The sequence below is a fragment of the Vollenhovia emeryi genome, unplaced genomic scaffold (assembly GCF_000949405.1).
Source record: "Vollenhovia emeryi isolate VEMERY1.0 unplaced genomic scaffold, V.emery_V1.0 DF939190.1, whole genome shotgun sequence".
Taxonomy (NCBI): Eukaryota; Metazoa; Arthropoda; class Insecta; order Hymenoptera; family Formicidae; genus Vollenhovia; species Vollenhovia emeryi.
The window spans coordinates 755,471-775,211 of record NW_011967176.1 but is presented as its reverse complement, the minus strand read 5'-3'; the positions used below and the strand labels follow the sequence as shown (position 1 = coordinate 775,211).

Below are 19,741 nucleotides of genomic sequence, written 5' to 3'. Positions count from 1 at the left end.
CCTGGGGATATAGGGTGAGCATTTCATATTTTCTGATTATTCGTCGCGTATGAAATAATATATGAAATTATAATGGAACCAAGTTTGTCATTACACACACATACACACACTAACTTGTGAATCAAGGGAAATTAGCTTACATAATAAAAATTTATAGATTAATTTATTAAAAAGTGTGCATTATTTAAAATGAGGAAAAGAAAGTTGTATGCCTTTTATTGAAATGTAATTGGCAACTATTATGTCTTATCGAATATATTAACAATCTTCTATTAATAAAATGATCATACCTCGTCCAAAAATTATGAAATATATGTATAAATTCTGTTTTGTCTTATAAATTTTTTTTCAGATGACCCAAAGACTCGACATGTATGCTAAAGAACTTGCTGAATATGTTTCCAAACGAGATGGTAAAAATTAACAAAAAAACAATTGTACTGACGCGGATTTTACAAAGTTCATAATTAAATTAATACGCTAATTGTAACTTTTTGACACTCACATTTGTAACATTGTGTGATAAACTTGTAAAACAGTTTTACTACTATGTGATTAACTTTCATATTTAAAATAATAAGATTCAATTCAATAGTACATTATGCACTTCACACAATGTACGTAGCCAAGGTTTAAGATATATCCATTACACACATCGAGGATCAAGAGTGCAAAAAACCTTGGAATAAAAACTTTTCTATAACATAAATGCTTTACTATTTATTCCATATGTCTGTTATAACAAAATTCATATACATATATAAATTTCATCAAAAGAAAATTATATATAATTTGATTTTGTTGTGCAATTTAATATTTGTAAACTTTATATAAATTGTACCAAATTTGCAAATTTTGTATAAAATTTACATTGATATAAAAATTGTATTAAATCACAATAGCATTTTACACAATATTAATATTTAATCTATCCTCAGATGTAACCTCTTTGCTTTTAATCCTCGATTTGATTAATACTAAATTAATGATATATTTCGATAATGATCAATATTCGACATTTTTATACAAAAAAACATTAGTAAAATGTGTTTTAACATTATTCTAATACCATTATTAGATTACAGTGATAAAAATAAACATTTTGGATTACAGTCAAAAGAATTTCAAGAAAAGGTAAAAATAATCCTAATGTCCGATGAGGGTTAAATTCTTTGGAATTTTATAATGCCAATTTATAAGGTAAAAAATAAATCTTTGAAAAATATTAATTTTTAGAAAAATTCATTGCAGGAAGGAAAAGTCTTTATGGCTCCAATTGCGGCCGTTGAAGTGTTTTGCGTGCATTGCTAGAAGCTATAAAAGCAAAAGATATAAATGATGTATTTGGACAACCAGTTAATATCAAAGTTTCAGATTATCTTGACATAGCATCACATCCTATCGATCTCTTTCTATACAAATGTGATAAACACAAATTCGAAGGAATAAAGGACTAAGAGCCGTGACGGGTGTTAGTGTCAAAATATTCCATATTTTAAATTTATTGCGAAAAATATTAGCTCAGCCAGAGTTTAAACCTGGACCTCGCTCTCACTAGGCGGGCGTTTTAACCAATTCGGCCACCGAAGCATATGAAAATATTCATCGCAATAAACAGTCTAATGTTGATTCCTGAATGCCACCTGTCGTGACATATACAATTAATTTAGTACTAGTCAAATCAAGAATAAAAAATTATATACAAGATATCAATTATATACGGTTTTTCGGTTTTATACAATAACGAAATTTTATACAATAATCGATAGAAATATGTACATACATATAACTTGTTAATAATATTGATGCTGAGACACCATTATTATGTTGAATAATATTGATAAATCAATGGACTTGTAATATATGTATACTAAATGTTTTACAAAAATTAATAAATTCAAAAACCACATATACATATATCAATTACAATTGTATTATTATCTTCTTATTTTAAATTAAATATTATCTATTGTAGAATGTAATACATGTGTTAGAAATAGAAAAGACTTTTTGAAACTTACATTAAGTGTCAATTTTAATTTTTTGAAGATAACCGCACAATTGTAACCAATTACAGTTTAAAATATCGTGTAACATTGTAGTGTGAAACTTTCAATTACATCTTGATATTATCTAGCAAAATTATTTCAATATTTAATCAATGACTGAAATTATTCACTGTTTTTTTAGATTACATATTTTGTATATGTGCATATTTAATTATATATTTTATTTTATGTTTTATAATTATTTAAGTAAAAGCTTTTCAGATGGCTTACACGTTCTACAATACTATATTTTATATTTACAACGCTTATCCAGTTGACGTATTGTCTAATACTGCGTTATGTGTTTGTTTACGATAATGTAAAGCTTCTTGATAAGCTTTCTTCACGGCTTTTCTATCCGCAGGTTTACGCGATTCGATCAATTTTGCTTCGTCAACTTCCTGCGATACTCCAAGTTTTTCTAATTTCTCACCTGGTAGCCATTGCCTGAAAAGTATTAAATTGAACATTTTTACCATTCAATTATCCATGTTTGCTTTTATAAAATTGAAAAATATTAATTTTTATGCACAATTGTAGAAAATCTGTATTTTCCTATTTCGAGATTATCTTTTCATGCAGTTAACAATTTTGTCGTATCATATTTTACGTAGATACTACATTCATATGAATATTTATGTAAAACGTTTGTACGCATGTATAATAAATAGAATGGTTTTTCTTATTAAAAACTAAAATTATTCTATAAAGATTTGTTTCCAATTAAAAAATGTTTGAAAATGTTTCAACCGTCATTAAAAAGGTGCAACTAAATATCTCTATAACCGAATTTATTCCTACATTAAGAATTAAAGATTGTTACCATGTGCGTTTTGTGTCAAAGAAAAGCACAAGAAAGACCGGCTCTTTATAATTGTCTGCAAGCGCCAGAACATCGTCAGGCGGTGCTGGAATCGGTACTCCTTTATGTATAGTACCTCGGGGTGTACTAGGATCAATGATAAGGGCTGGATACCAAGGATATCCACGGCACTTAGCCCATACGAGTTGCAAAGCTTCTAAACCGCTACCAGCACTCGTTTGCTTGCTTTCGGTTTCTTTTTTTGTATCAGCAATCTCTTGTCGTTGCTTCTCTTCTTCTAAATCAGGAGTAGTGGATCTACTCGTGGGGCAACTACTACAGCTCGACGATTGGCTTTCTCCCTCACCTATATCGCTATCCAGTGCGCCACTCCTGAAAATATTAATCGTGTATGCAACTTTTTGTAGCACGAATATTATTAGTATATCATTATAGCCATAAAAGCATCATTCAGAAAATGTTTTAATTTGTATTCTTACTTCGTTTAATTACATTAGATATTTTATAGATACATACACTTTATATAAATGTTTATAAATATTTAAACAATTATATATTATGTATAAAACTTCGGTGATTACCGATATATTTTAAAACTATCACTTTGCTTCTTTTTATCCTCCTCTGGAAGAAACATTTGGCCACTTTTAGCATTACGCGCTCTAGCTTTACGAGTGAACAACACCGCTGTTCTTCTATTTACACCACCTCCACCAATTTCCTTCTCATTCGACTGCGCTTCCGTTTCCACGCGATTGCGATTCGATCTTTCTCTCTTTCTAGATTTAGAGCCGACTTGGTCGGATTCAGAGACTGGATCAAGCTCAGGATAATCTTTGCGAATCTGTTCTATCAAAATTCCACCTTGTTCCTTCATTTTCATTCCTGCTCGATAAAACATTGTATCTTTGCGATTATATGCCAGACAATTGTTCACCATTAAATTGAAATCAGACTCAAAAGTTCCAATGGAGTCATAGTCTTGCTTTTCTAATTTTGTCTGTAATAAAAAATGTGATACAAAATTATGGATTATATTTTGACCAGATGATAGATTCATAAAACTTTACAAGTATAAGTATATTTTATATATAATTTATAAATGTATAAACTAAAATATATGTAATATAAAATAATTACCTGCATTGTAGAGAGATCCATAGGATGTGAGACTATATCAAGGTAATCTGGAACTTCTTTGATGTTAACTGGTTGTCCAAATACATCATTTACGTCTTTTGCTTTTATAGCTTCTAGCAATGCACGCAAAACACTTTCCAATGGCCGCAATTGGAGCCATAAAGACTTTTCCTTCCTGCAATAAATTTTTCTCAAAATTAATATCTTTCAAAGATTTATTTTTTATCTTAGAAATTGGCATTATAAAATTCCAAAGAATTTAACTCTCATCGGACATTAGGATTATTTTGACCCTTTCTTGAAATTCATTTGAGTGTAATCCAAAATGTTAATTTTTGCCACTGTGACCTAATAATGGTATTAGAATACATTAAAGTACAATATAAATCTTTTTCCAAATTTTACAGCTAAAACTTTAATCGGTGTTTCGAGTTATCTGCAGTGTCAAGTTGACCCTAACATGAGATTAGTTTTGAAATAAACGTCCGATGAGGATTAAAGATCCAAGTCAAGTTTTTCTAAAGCAGATCCACAGTTTCCTATTATAATATTTTATTAGTAAATATTTAAGAAATACGATATCTATATTAATTAAAATCTGTTGCGAGTATACTAACACTTTGAATAGTTCTTTCTTCAATTTTTCACGCTTTCGTACTAATTCACATAGCAATCGCGCGCGTTCTAAATCTTGGCGTAGACTCTGCCAGAATTTAAGCTGATGAAACATTTCCACTGGCACTTCACTATCATGCGTAGGCAAAGAGGGATGGTCTCCGAGCGGGGGTGGTCTAGATTGTGGATGGGAACTTTGCAATCTTCTGAGAAGTGGAACGCCATTTCTGTATTGCCGCTTCAGTGTCCAATAGGCAATGAGACGTTGTATCAATTGACTTCTCTTTGGTATTCCTTCCGCCAAACTAATTAAAATAAAGCAACATGTATAAATCCAATCATAAAAATATTGCTTTATTATATGAGCTGCGTCTGCGTCTATATCACCGTCAGTACGACACGTGAGTGATAATTTTCTTACCTGGCAATTTCTCTGATCCTTTCAGGTGGTATGGTGGGAATGGAAATAACAGGCGCTGAGGAACTTTTCTTGTTTGCTATCGCTCTCCTTCGCGCGTCCACAGGATTCGTGGACGGCTGATAATCGATAGGTGTATGTGTTTCGCAATAAGCTGTCTTTTGCACCAGCATCGGCTCACCGTTGGCAGGCTGCACCGTTCTCATACGCATACACAGGCCAGCTTGTTGAGCACAAGTCACATGGAATGCCGCGTAACAATTGCTCTTGTGACACTGAATACACGCGCCGGCTCCCTTGCGCTTGCACACGCAGCACGTGAGCTTCCAACGAGCCTGCGGTATGCTTTCTATACTGTCGATGGGCTCCAAAAACACCGTGTTAGCGAATCTCACTTCTGGTATCCATAGAGCGCATACTACGTGAGCCCATGTCGCGGGGCGATCAGTCTGTTTGAAGGCGCCACCCCTGTTCGGACAAAGGACACAATCTACCGCTCTGGACGGACTCTGTAGACACCTTCTGCACAACCATTGGCCCTCGGGTATGTATGGTACACCGTAACAATCTTGATGAACAGCCAGATTGCACATGTCGCAAAACAGGATTGCATTACTGTTCTGACATTCTCCGTCCATGCAAATGCAACAGACGGCGTCTTCGTCCGCGGCAACGCCACCGCCGCCGTTACTTTGCTGCTGGAAATACGACTCTTTCTCCAGTCTGTCCATCAACAGCTCAAACGTATCAGGCTCTAATGCGGGCGTTAATCCAGAAGCCAGTCTTCTTTCATTCACAATAGATAGCCACGCGGTGTCTTCCTCATCTAAATCATATTCTACCTCTCCTGTCAAAACGACATCTTAAACTTTACCTTTGAGTTTACTTTTCACATAATAACAATATAAATGAAACCAATGTTCATATCAACGTAAGAATTTGGCAGTTTTACAATTTAATATGTGTATACACAAAATGTGACCATTAAGAACTTTTTTAGTAGAGAAAAGTCTGCTATTATAAGATAGGCTTCTAATTTGAGATAGCACGGTTTCTGTTCAATTAATAGGCAACATCTGATGATTCCACCATGAATTTATTACCCTTGAAGTGAAATCTGTTTAGTGGAAAATTCATTGTTAGATTGTTTAATCGTTGCGAAAAAAGATTTGTGATTAAATTTGGGTGTTGGAAAACCTGTTATCTCATACTAGAAGCCGATCTCATAATGGAGGGACTTTCCTTTATATATTATCATTAATGATGAAAGCAATGCAATACATTATAATAATTAAAGCTCCCGAGTACTCGATTGCCAAGTCTGCGTGGTAACTTGATTCAAATAAGAATCTCATTTCGTATATTGACGCAAAATGTATGTATGCATACATGCCTTTTAACAAGTTAAAAAGGTATTATTTAGTGCAAAGTTTTCACATATAAACTAATTGCCGTGGCGTTTCAATTCGGTAATTGTCGAACACTTTGCTTTTGTCCATTAGGCACAATTTAACTACACATAGGAGTTATTTATTGAGTTACTGAAGGAGGGACGGGAGTCATCTATCGAAATGATTTTTTAAAATATTTTGTAAGTCTACTCTACTCGATTACGAACATTATTTTTGTGAAAAGCACTTATTTTAATGCGTGTCGCAAAAATGCTATACTTTTATGCTATGGTTTTTCGCTTCCGCTATCAATCCAATGTGGTTGCAGTGAATAGGAGAGCCCAGGAGTTTCAAACGATACTTGAACATTGTGACTACTGTTAAGGCCTGCGTCCAACATGCTGGAACTTGGCCCAACTTGGGTCCAAGTTGGGCTAAGTTCTAGCATCGTGGATACAGGCCTCTACATTGTAGCATTATACAAGTCGGAAAATATACTTTACCATCTAGCTCCTCGCCGCTGCGCTCCATAAATCTAATATAAGAATTCGGAAGTGACTCAGCTACTCCTAGTTGACCCTCGTAGCCTTCTATTTCCTTAACTGTGGCAATAGGTAAAGAGTTGAGAATGTTCTTGTCTTCCTTCTCCTTTTCCTGTGACGCCGCGTTACTTTTCTGCACCTTCTCATCGGACATACTCGCATCCATGGAAATTATGGGAATTGCATCCGAGATAGCCAGCTTAATTGACTTATTTCCATCTTCTCCTATGGGGTTTACCTTTAAATGTCAAGATGTATGTCGTATTATCAACACAATTCATTCCATGAACGGTTATTCGAGAGTTGTTAAAAAAGTATTTAAAAATGTTATTAATATAACATTCAAAAATTGCATGTTACTCTTTTACTGCTGTGAAAGTATTATTTTCAGCCCGAGCTACAACGTGCTCTTTGCGCCTAGAAATATTCTGTTTTATGTAAGCAAATCAAACCGCCTAAAACATTTGTCGATAATGTACGACTGTACAGTGTGTGATGTACAATTTATCAACTTGCACAAGTTTTTTAATCGCACTTATTCGCTACAAAATAGAATATTTCAGACGCAAAGAGTACACTGTAGATCAGACCTCAGGGAACACAGTCGACACAAATCAACATAAGTCTCTTTTCATTTAGAATTTGATTCAAACTCGCTCTTCGGTTCTGCTCGGGAGTCAGAGTGTGTTTTTGACCGAAGAACGCAGCATTTCGACAGAATCTCTTTTCAAAAGGATTCTCTCAACTTTGAATTTCTGTTTAACTGTGACAAACTGTGCTCGAGTGTGCTAACGTGTGTTTTTGTCGATTCGTGTCTCCTAAAAGGAAAGCAGTCGGAACAGAATACATATATATTTACAATTAAAACAGTCAATTAAGCAATAATTGAAACCGATCGAATTTATCCGTCCGGCCCACGATTTCCAAGTTTTGAATTTGTTCGTTCGCTTCAGCACATAGTCAAGAAGCGGGACTTGGTTTACGTCAAGTACTTAGCTACAAAGGCCACTATTTCCAACTTCTTCGTCTTCTTTCAAAGAAGAATACGGCCGCCAACAAGTTCAGAAAAAAAGAAATGCACTTGAATCAATATTGAGAGAACAGAAAAAATTATGGCAAACAAATTCCTCCCTTCCGGCTCGGTCTCGTCACTCTAAGGCCGGTATTCATAGTCCGTTCTTATATTTAAGATCATCTTAAGTATACTCTTAATGTGTTCTTAACCAATCGCAGAGCCGTATTAGCTTCTTAAGACAACACTCAAGATGATTTTGAAATAAGAATCGACTATGAATACCGGCCTAAGTCGCAATCGCGCTACTCCGACCGACCTGCTCGAGCGACTTTTCCAGACTCCCACTATCTCCAACGTCTGTTAACTTTTCAGAACAGCCAGTCGGAATGGACTGCTAGCCAGAACCGCCAATAGAAATTGCAAGTTAACGGTCGGTTAGATTTAACAGACGTCGGAAATAGCGTAGTACAACTAGTATGTCCACTCCGCCGTTTGTTTCGTTTTGCGTCGATCTCCTCTGCACATCAAACATTGTTCTGGGCAGACCAAAGAGAGAAAAATTGTATGCGCAGTAGTGTGGCTTTGACGAGTACGTTTACACACAAATCGCTGGATCCTGCCCGGGTGTCCGTGCTCGGGACCGCAAAGATTAAAGGGGCCGGCAGAGAGTGGTCCTACCAGTTGTACTATGGAAACAGTGGCCCTCCTCCTCCTACCTCAAACCATACGCACAGTCTACGAACAGAATGATATCACAGAATACAATCACAGCCTACACCATCACCTGGCGTCTCAATCCCGGCATCTCACCCCCTATTTCGCGACTCGAGACTCAAATCGATATTGGAGCGAGGTTTTCTAGAGAATTGCCGGCCGGTGTTTCATTTTCTGGTCAACTGTTTCAACCGGAAAATGAAAGATCGGCCCGAGTGTCGAAAGGGGCAGGTTACAAGAAGCGCCCGTCTATACCAAAACAAACTTGGTCGCCTCCTGGCTGCTGAGCGTCTCCGCGTTCGTGGGACTCGCGCTCTCGTTGAGGACACCCATTCTGCTCCTCCCTATCTTCTTGCTCTTCTTGTTCGACTGCGGCGTGTTCATCCTCGTTCCCAGCTAGCGAGCTCGCGTACTATCCGACCTGGAGCGCCGTATCCCGACGCGCGTCGTCTCGGTTAACCTGCCGCGCTCGTCCGGCCGCCGCGGTCGAGCCGCAGCACCGCCAACAACAGCCGGAAATCCCGACGGCCGGTCGCGTCTCACGCGGAAACGGACGCTCGGTTCGCCGGTGATCTCCCCCGGGTAGACGCCGATGTCGCCGCGAGGGCACGAGCGGTCGGCGAGGATCGGCAGAAACGACGAGAGTCGGCACCGCGCGCTTCTCTTCCTCCTCCCAGCGGATCCCAGGTGATCCCAGGGCTCTCTCAACGCGTCGAACGCGTTTGAACGAACGATTGCCAACTTGAGCGCGCTGATTGGCCGCCGGCCAGGGGACGTCGGGCGATCACGGCGATTCCCTAGCCGCCGGCCAATCGCCGCGCCGGGCCCGAGCGCGGGGGCCGCCTCGAGGTCCGCCCGTCTAGGAGTCGCGTGACCCGCGACCGGCTCTCGGGCGGACTCGTGGTCATTCGCCTGCGTACGGCGCCCCGAGTGCTACGCTCGGACGGAGCACGAGGGAGGAGGGGGGGGAGAGCGAAGGAGATCTAACTTTACGTCAGTCACATCAGCAGTATTCGTTCTCGTGTCTGCAGATACGGCGGTCTACGTGGTAGACGTGCGAGTTGGGTGTGAAGAGAGTAGCTCGGCAAGGATCGTCGCGCCGCCGTTACTCTCGTTCTCCGTCGTCGTCGTCGCCGTCGTCGTAGTCGTAGTCGTAGTCGTCCCCGTGATTGCCTCGTATCTCCGTCGTCCTCTCCCTCTTTTAATTCCCCCTCGATTCTTTCTGCCTGTGCCTCTCTCTCTCTCTTTCCCGCTTCTCCGCGCCTCCTCTCGTATCGCGCGTTATTGTGAAACGGTGTGAAACGCGCGAGCAGAGCGGGGCCAGGCGGTTCCGCGAAGCGGGACACATTTGCGAGCGCGAGTGGCCGAATGTCCCGCTGAGAATTATGTGGAATAGTGACGCAGAATTGGGATCGGTCGCGCGTCAAGTCAGCTGACATATTGCGCCCTGCTGCACCGCAACAGCCTTCGGTAAGTGTCGCAATCCCGCGCGCGCTCTCTCCGCCCTCCGCCGCCACCGCGGACCCGCCGCGAAACTATTTTCGGTCGGGATAGCCGTGAGAGACGGACGATTATTTCTCCTCCTCCTCCCCGTGCCCCTCGAGCCGCCGCCGTCTCTCTCTCTCTCTATCTCTTTCTCTCCTCCGTAAATCTTCTCCCCCGAGCGGAGCACCGCGGGCGCTCCGTTTTCCCTACTCGCGTGGGCCCCCTCGCGCGAGTTACGTGCACGCGTAATCAATCCCCGATCGAGGAGACGACGACGAGAGCCCGGGGGGAGCCAGCCGTCGCGCTGCGCCATGCCGCGAAACGGCGGCGCGGTGGACGCGTAGGACCGTTGACGTGTTAAGTGGCCGCGCGCGATATCCGCGAGCGGAGACACACGGACAAAGGAACGGCGCAATTTGCGGGCTAAGTGCGTATTCAAGGATGGAAGCCGCCGCGCGCCATCCCTCTGCCGCCGTGCGCCCGTCCCTCTGCGCTCCCTGCGTGCGTGTGTGCGGGCCAGGCCTTCTCTTTCTTTCTTAACCTCTTCTCCCCCCTCCCCGTCGCCTCGCTCTCTTTTTATACGCCTCTCTCTCTCTCCCTCCCTCCCTCCGCCTTCCCCCCCCCAACTCTCCTTTCTCGACGTCGCCTCTCTTTTTCACTGTCGGCCTGGCACGATGGCAGCGCTCCGATCTGATTCGAATATGCGTGCGCTAGACGTCACACGAGTGCTATTCCGTTAGGAACTCGCCGAATAAACGCTTTCCGAATGAACGAGGTACTTCTTTTTTCCGCCCTCGCGCGCGGTCGGACGCGGCCCCGGCCGCGCGCGCGCGCAGGTACATACAATATCTATCGGGATATCGGAAGACGTCCCTCTCTACGTCACTCTCTTCTAATTTATCTCTCGCGGGGCAGCGACGCGCCACGAGGTGGGACGCACGTCGGACGCCGTCCGTGGCTGCCTAGCGAGAGAGAATCCGTTGCGTACCCGCCGCGTGTCTCAATTTTTTCGATCAACGTCCAGACGGCGGATGCACATTTCTGTTGCCGAAGAAGAGGGGAAAAAAAAAAAGAAAAGAGTGCCAGTCCAGTTAACGGGTTCGTGACGCATACCGCACGTTTACGCCATTTCTCCTCTCCCTCCCCCTCCCCCCTCTCTCTCTTCTCTCTCTCTCTCTCTCTCTCTCTCTGCCCCGAGATGCGCTTCCCTTCGGGTGTCCCTTCGGATGCATTCCCTCCCCTCCCCCGTTTCAGTACTCGCCGTTGTTTACAATCTTTCTTTCTGGCTCGGCGAGAGTCGCAAGATCGCGGAATCGCGGCCGCTCCGGCCGAGAGCCCCCGGACGGGTGCCCTCGGTGGCCGAACGGAACTCTCTCGCCGCGTGTGTTTCCCAGCGTAGCGCGCGCGCGCGCGCGCCTCTCCCGCGGCCTCTCTCTCTCTCTCTCTTTCTCCTCTTATCAAGAATAATTTCTCGTATCTACACCGCGGCACTTCCTCTCTCGCGCTTTACCTGAACTCCGGTCGCTCGGCTTTGACGCCCCCGCCCCGCTCGCGCCCACGTCATTACGCGCGTTGGCTCTGTCTCTCTTTCTTCTGCATGTTGCATATGGATGAATAACACGTGCACACACACACGCGCGCGCGCGCGCAAGATCTCGCGCATTAGCATTTATATTTGTATACCGTACATGTGCATCTATCGTGAGTTTTTTTATTTAGTTTTATTTTTTTAATTTTTCTTTAGTTTAGATAATTTTTTCTATTAAATTGGTCTCCAGACCGTGCTGAAACGTGTTGGAAACAACGTTGAGGAAGGGTTTGTTTAACCGGCCCTTCTTCGCGAGATAACTTGATCGCGGCACGCGCTTCATTTATTTTTCAAAAATCACGAGGACACGTCCGGCCAAAGATCCGTAAAAGATCAACTATTTGCCCGGACGAATCGGAACTTGGCACGTGCTGATAGGGACTTTTCATTCGCCGTGTAATTGTTGCGATGTTGAATGTTGAAGTATAAATATCTTTTCTACGTTGAATCTAGGTTAATGTTTGTACATTGATTCTTTATGTTGCTGCAACGTTAAAACAATCTTGAACAAATTATTATTTTTTGATACTCAAATAGATACTTAAAGAAAGTATAATTATGAAATATGTGTGTGTGTGTGTGTGTATAATATTTTTGCAACGGTCAGAAATTTTCTGAGCTGAGATTGAATTGTTGTTTTAGAGGAACAATCCAATTTCAGCATCTTCCAACAGTTGTAAAAAATATTCTGCTAAACGCGACCAATGTTCACTCAATATAACAATGTTTTCTGAATGTTGAATTGTAACGTTTACAAGACATTACAATTCAACGGACATTCGACGTTTTGCAATATCTTTTCAACGTTGAATCTACATTTCGTACACAGTTCGTAAATTTGTGTTTTCCTGTTAAAGAAACTGCCGGTTAAAATTTTTGTGTTAAATGTTTAACACATTCATGTGTTAATTTAACATATCGCTCTTGCGTTAATTGACCTCAAATGTAAAATTATTAAAATACTTGTAAAGAAATGTTAAAACAACACAATGTGTACTTATTTTTCAATCTTACACAATACATATGATCTTTATTATTAGTAACAAGATTTATCGGTTAAAATTTACAGAATAAAATGCTGATTTTATTCTATATAACATAAGTGAGAGTTTCGACCAGTTATTTGACTTATTACATCTGTAAAATGTGAAAATTACATTAAAACAAATTTATTTTGTCATTAAAAATATGTTAATTTTACAGCAAATTTATTTCAAATTATTTTGAGATTTGCATTTATTTTGTGTTAAAATATTAACAGAGTATTAGTGTGATCATTTAACATATCCATATTATGTTAAATTAATACAAAAATTTGTGTGGACATGTGATGTCTGTTAAATTTAACACTTCAATTTTTCAACTGTGTAACATTGATGCAATATTGCAATGTAATGGAACGTTTCTGAGATGTTGATTCAACATTTGTATGCTTTAGTTTTATTTACGCGTGAGGGTGTTCTCTGTAAGGCTGCGTTTGGAAATGTCGCCCGAGTGTTCCCGTGTATCATTTTATCTTTATTTAATATTCGGTGAGCAGCAAGGATAAAATAATCCACTGAGGCACTCGGGTGATGTTTCCGAACGCAGCCCAACTGTTGTATATTCACAGACACGTGTAGCTACAGATAGTAGAGAACTAATTTAAGAAGAGCAATGGTTATAGTCGCATAGCGAGGCGCAAATGGTTGCGGAGTTATCTAACACTGAAAATTAGAGGCATCGGGCTTCTAAAGTGAAATTTAGAAAACGAAAATTCTCCCTCTGTTTCAATTTTAACCGTCGAACCGCAAATATTCTTTCTTGAGGCCCGCGTCCACGATGCTGGAACTTGGACCAAGTCCAGCATCGTGGACGCAGGTCTTTAGAAGTTAAACCTCCGATCAAGCCAAGAAATTAAAAGCGAGGCCCGAAGCATAGTGTAAAGCCAACGGCACACGATACTACTTTTCCTACTGGATTGCTTACGAGAGCCAATCAGGAGTTAGCTTTAAGTCACCTGATCTAAAACTCTGAATCCTTATTGGATCTCGTAAGCAATCCAGTAAGAAAAATAGTATCGTGTGCCGTTGGCTTAACTAGTAGGTCCACTCCGTCATCTGTTTCGTCTTGCGCCGATCCCTTCTGCGCACCCGACATTGCTCTGGGCAGACCAATGGGAGAAAAGTTGTACGTGTGGTAGGGTGGCTTTGACGTGTACGTATGGCGGATTACCACGTGATCGGGAGCGCAAAGATCAAAGGGGCCGGCGCCGTGGCGGAGAGTGGACCTACTAGTTAAACTATGGCCCGAAGGACGCGGCCTTCCGCGTAGCCCCCCGCTGAATCCAGGTCCATCGCGAAACGTGAAATTTCCTAGGACATTTCCCGCCGACATCGCTGGGGCATCCTGCGCGAGTCGCCTATTTTTTTGATACACTCGATTAGAAGGCTCGCCGGACGAGTTTAATACAGGCTCCTCCTTCCCTCGGTGCGTGCCCTCCCGCCTTCGGACTGCGCTGTTCGCATCGTGGTTTACATCGCCGTTAACGTCAGTCGCGACGTAAGCTCTTTCACCGTGTCTCATAAGCTTTTTTTTTATGGCCATCGTAACGAATCGTCGCGAGCGATAATGAATTCCGCTTCCCTCCTCCGTCCCGCCCCCGCCCTCGCGCGTTCTGTTTGTATCTGTGGCCATAGATTGATATACTCGACGAGCCACAAGTTGATCCGTCTATTGCATCTTGCTTCGCTACGTGCGCTTTAATATATCGCCGCAGAATATAATAATATAATAATAATGAAGGAAGAAGTTACAGTCATCAGTGATGATTAAAAATTAAGAAACTTGTAGTCAACCAGATTGGCATATTCCTTTATTTATTTAATACAACGTTTCGGCCCTATTTTTGGGTCCTTATCAAGTGATATTGCAAATCAACAAACGGTAGGTCGTAATACCACCTTGTTTTGTTTCTACGACGGTACCTGCGAATTAGTTCGAGCCCAGCATCCACAGTGTTCACATGTACTTGTATTTTTATAATTTGACTCTGTCTTATGGACAACGTTGACTCACTTAGGTTCGTTAATTTACTTCCTTTTGTTTTACATCATAACTAACAAAATCTTTTTATTCCGTACGTTTGTTGATTGGCGGCAGCACGAGAGGACCCAAAAATAGGGTCGAAACGTATTAAATAAATAAAGGAATATACCAGTCTGGTTGACTACAAGTTTCTTGTTTTATATATTAATAATAATGTATTTGCTGCTACAAAAGTGAGATACAGTGAGAGAGAGAGGTAACATTGAGAATCGAAAGCAAAAGGTGAGACACCAACAGAAAGTTGTTGTTATATCATTCTCGTACTGAAAAATAATGTGCGCTATCGTAACAAATCACGATGTGCTAAAAATATTTTGCTGCCATAACTACAAATTTCTAAACCACAGCAAACGGTGTGCTGTCGCATCTAATACAATAGGCGCTGTCACAACTCAATATTTGCTGTCCATATTTTACAACTGAAATTTATTAACCACGTACAATTTTTAGCTACATTTTTTTTCCGCGCGCCTCTTTTATGCTTTGTACAGTTGCGCATCTCTGCCGTGCACGTCGTATACAAAATTCGCCGTCGTCCGTTTTCTTAGTGCAATTTAACTTAGTGCAAAAAAACACGCAGAGAATATTGTATCAATATTAGACCACTATTGCGCCAATATATTGTGCTACTAGGGAAGCTATAATCTCGGAAACGACAGAGGAATCAACATTTTTACTTAATGGCTGTCCAACCAAATTACAAGATTATTAATTATAATGCAGTAAGAATATTGGTCTAATATTGTATCAATATTAGACCAATATTCTTACTGCATTGGTAAATATTGGCCAATGCACTTCCAATATAAATCTAATTTTATATAATTATTATCGTGCAATATTTACATTTATTCCATGGCTAATATTGGCTTTACGTTGGACAATATTGGCCAATGCATTTATAATATTATCAACATCGGACCAATGTTTAGCCAATGCACTGTGCTACTAGGGTGCTGTTTGGTTCGTAGCTAAAAATCATACATAAAGAGAAGCGATATTAGGAGAATTGCAGGCGCAGATTTGCACGCCCTGAATGTCCGATTCTCCAATTGATCGTCTTGATTGATACAAACACGCTGCGGTATATGCAGGGCGTATACTATTACGGAATTATCGTATTACAGAGAACCGACGGCATCTGTCAAAGTAATGAGACGACCAACAGTCAGTTTCAATCTTATGTCGCGGTACTTGCCGTCTGTCTCGAAAATCGGAATTGAAAGAAATTACGTGGAGCGAATTAAGGTAGCTTAAACGAGTTAGTTGATACGGCCATTAATAATGCAACTGTAGAAACCAATTGGCTGCGAAGAACGAAATGTGCACGGTAAACAATTTATCGATACGTATTAAGGACAACTACCCTCGTGACCTATTTCCACTATAAAGCGTGCTGTATTACGAAACGCGCAACGATATACGAGACGAGCTTGTTGCCTGACGCTCAGCAGTGGCTTGGTGTGGCCAAACTCATGACGACTTCCTTCGGGGGAGGAAAATGAGAGGAAAGTAACTTCGCGTAGCGCCGGTTAATCTCCAACGATCGAGTTAAACGTTTGATTCTTCTCTCAATTGTTCCGCAACGTCTCTATTCTTGACGAGGGTACAACAAATCGGGTGAAAGAAATCCGCAATTTTGAAACGGATATAAGTAACACAGCTCGTAAACGATTCGTCACGCTCCGTTCTTCTCCTTGGCATTCATTCAGAAAAGTGAAATGCCGACCTGCCAGGCCTATGTTCTTACGCCTAAATTTCTAAACAAGGGACTCTCCGCTGTGCGAGACCAATCTGTGTTCTCTCTTTTTTTTCCATTTCTTGCGGACAGAGTCGTCATCGCCTGCGATTTACTATTTTACTTTTAACCTCTCGCCACGTTCTCGGCACTCGCACGCACACGCGGCTCGCGCGTGCGCGCACAGTGCGCTCCGTCTGCACGCGCGACTGTCCGAGGGACTTGTCTCTCTCTCTTTCACTCTCCCCTTTTTCTCTCTCTCTCTCTCTCTCTCTCTCTCTAGGACAATGTACTCTCCGTGCTCACGCACGCGCGCGCGTGTATGAAAGCTGCGACGAGGTCGTCGTGAAGTTCGACGCCTGCCCGAGAACGAGGGTCAGGCAGGTAGAGACGCACGGGGATGACCATTCAAAAAAAGAGGCATCTCTTTATTCACTTAGGACTCGGGCAACGAAGATAGCTTATCGACGTGCCACGACGAATACCGTTAAACATTAACGACACCGAAGCGATATCGGGGTAATTAATTAGCAGCACACCCCTCGGTCATTTTTTTAATGTTGAAGCCTACGATGGAAGAGCCTGGACAGGCTCTTACTCTATTTTGCGTGGCCAAATACGCTTGAAAAAATTGCCGACAATGGACGACTGTGCAATGTACAATTTATCAGCTTGCGCACATTTTTTTAAACGTATTTATCGGTTGCAGCATAGAATGTTTCCAGACGCAAAGAGCACGTTGTAGACCAGGCTGGAAATTAAAGGGTAAACTGCGCGAGTCGAGAGTGCAATAACGATTATTCGTTTGCCATCCGTATCATAATACCTTTATGATATAGAGGAAAGTCCCCCCCCCCCCCGAGATAGGCTCCTAATACGAGATAGCGTGTTTTCAACATCCAATTTCACAAAACTTTTCTCGCAACGATTACACGCATGACCTAACAATGACTTTTCCACCAAACAGATTTCACTCGCAAGGACAATAAATTCATGGTGGAACCAACAGATGATGCCCGTTGATTTGACAGAAATCAAGAATTTGTCCGTATCTTTCATATTTTTCGAGATATTTGCGTGGATCATTAAAAATGAGACACCCTGTATAATTATTTATAATACATCTTTTCACGCCGATACGTCTACCATTGTCGCCGCTGTCTGCCAATGTACTCTCTGCCGACGGCAATCTCTTAAAGCGTCCGCGACTATCGGCAGTTGATGCTCTCTGGCGTCAACCAGTTCCTGTTACCAGTTTCGTGTTTTCCGAGTGGACTTCCAAGTATGCTGGCTATTAGAAATTTTTACGCACACGTCGCCCCGATAGCGGGGCGACGCGTCCTTGCCTGTCACGCATGCGGACGCGGCGCTATGGCGCCCGCGTCCGAGCCGCACGAAATGAATATGAATCATCCATCTCGCCCCGGTCGCGGCGGCGTGAGTGCGCGAAAAATGCGGGACCGTCGGCGCCGCGCGTCGCGGGATGCGCGCGCAGACGTGCACGCGATATATTCCGCTCCGTCGTTTCCGCGTGCGCGCGTGATCCCGCGACGAGAGTGAATCCAGCGCCGCTCCCCTCTCCCGCCCCCACCCCCCTACGCCCGTCCGAAAGAATCTCTAAAATCTTTCACGGCGTATAAGAACCGCTGTTTTCGCGCTCGTTTGCAGATTTCCTCGACGTCGCGACTTTGCGTATCGGGGCCGCATTCTAGGCGCGTGCTCGCTGTCTTAAATGTCGCGACCGTTGATCATTCGAGTCTACGGCTGATAGCAGAGAACGATCCGTACAAGCTTAAGGCTCTCTTAAGAACACACGAAGAAACTTGAGCAGTAAAACTAATAGCGAATTCGGTTGCTTGCACTATGGCTTGTTTACAGTTAATTCTTATATTTAAGAGTCGTCTTAAATATTTCTGGGAATATTTCGTAGCCAATAAAATGATCTATTAACATCCATACGGATTACTTTTTGGCTAAGTACTATTTGAACATATATTTAAGACAAAGTTAAATATAAAAATTGACTATAAACTGGCCTTAGTGTGCACTCGGTGCGCACTAGTGCAAGCAATCGAATTCGCTATGAGGGAGATGACCAATGAGAGTTAAGAACGTAAACAGCCAGTTTGATACTTAAGCAATGCTGAAAATTTCGATTGGTTAAAAATTTGAAGTCCGAAGTCTTACTGCTTAAGTTCTTCTCGCGTGTTTCCAGCTTAGGTCTGTCTTATGCCCGTTTCTACCGATGCAGATTAACTTTAATCTCGGTTTAAATTACTTGTTATCTTTTTCTCATTCGTAAAAACTAAAAGGATATAAAGCAAGTTGAACCGGGATTAAAGTTAAATTGCGTCGGTAGAAACGGGCATTAGTCGTAGACGTGAGGCAGAGAAAATGTAAGTCGTAAGTATACAATAGCCTTTCACGACTCGCATTTTTCTCTGCCTTACCATACGTCTACGACTGGGACAAACTTAAGGCCGAATCAGACTAGCAATTGCCGACTCGGATTTGATTGGGATTGACGACTGCCCTCTAGCCAATGAGAGTCGATTAAATCCGCCGGCTGCTTTGCTCTCATTGGCTTGAAAACAATCGCCAATCCGAATCCAATCTCCGTGTCGACAATTGCTAGTCTGATTCGGCCTTTAGGGCCTGAGCAGAAAGATTGTCATGAGTGTTTACGATTTAATAGTAAGACGCAAGTCGATATCGAAAATCAACGATACGACGAATACGACATACGTCTACGACAATTCTTTGTGCGTTGACTCCCGATATTGACTTAAGTCTTACGACAGAATCGTAAACGGTTACGACAATCTTCCTGCTCAGGCCCTTAAGCGTTTACGGGTCATTCTCTGACACTAATTAAGCGTGCGAAGCTGGTGTTCGCGCGGATCTCGATTCTCGAGAAAGATAGAGAGACTAGGCCGACTTCGGCTTAATTTCCATACGCGCATTTATCGCGTCGTATTCCGTTGGACTTGGCGAATTTCGGTCGATTTCGGCGCGCATTTAGACCGGTGGAAAATCGACTGAAATTAGTCGGCTTTAAGGGGATGCTGGAGTGACTCTGCACTTTTGCACCTTCCTAACCTAAAAACTGTCAGTTCGCGGAAACATTTGTATAATAT

The 19,741-nt window shown here is 41.9% G+C and overlaps 3 protein-coding genes across 4 annotated transcripts in view; 2 read left to right on the top strand and 1 right to left on the bottom strand.

The window, feature by feature from the left end:
* The window catches only part of LOC105562380 (beta-ureidopropionase-like), a 5,101-nt gene extending 4,392 nt beyond the window's left edge, over positions 1-709 (top strand). Inside the window, exons 4-5 of the mRNA XM_012013172.1 lie at positions 3-14; positions 353-709. Coding sequence (XP_011868562.1) covers positions 3-14; positions 353-424 — 84 coding nt within the window. The 3' untranslated portion in view covers positions 425-709. The remainder of the gene's footprint in view (positions 1-2; positions 15-352) is intronic.
* Positions 710-1,901: 1,192 nt separating this feature from the next.
* Positions 1,902-9,422, bottom strand: LOC105562360 (peregrin). 2 transcript variants are annotated; one of them, XM_012013143.1, is made up of 8 exons: positions 8,962-9,422; positions 6,939-7,215; positions 5,048-5,882; positions 4,629-4,931; positions 4,012-4,186; positions 3,453-3,871; positions 2,872-3,243; positions 1,902-2,495 (listed from the first exon to the last, which is right to left on the bottom strand). In XM_012013143.1, exons 1-8 carry the CDS (start codon positions 9,088-9,090, stop codon positions 2,315-2,317), a joined length of 2,691 nt encoding a protein of 896 aa, XP_011868533.1. In that variant the 5' UTR covers positions 9,091-9,422; the 3' UTR covers positions 1,902-2,314. The 2 variants fall into 2 exon arrangements, with proteins under 2 accessions (XP_011868533.1, XP_011868532.1); XM_012013142.1 differs by having other exon boundaries at positions 5,048-5,891; positions 8,962-9,421.
* A 252-nt stretch (positions 9,423-9,674) lies between these two features.
* Positions 9,675-19,741, top strand: part of LOC105562359 (AN1-type zinc finger protein 5) — a 27,256-nt gene continuing 17,189 nt past the window's right edge. Inside the window, exon 1 of the mRNA XM_012013140.1 lies at positions 9,675-10,176. The gene's annotated coding sequence lies outside the window, so the exon portion shown is untranslated. The remainder of the gene's footprint in view (positions 10,177-19,741) is intronic.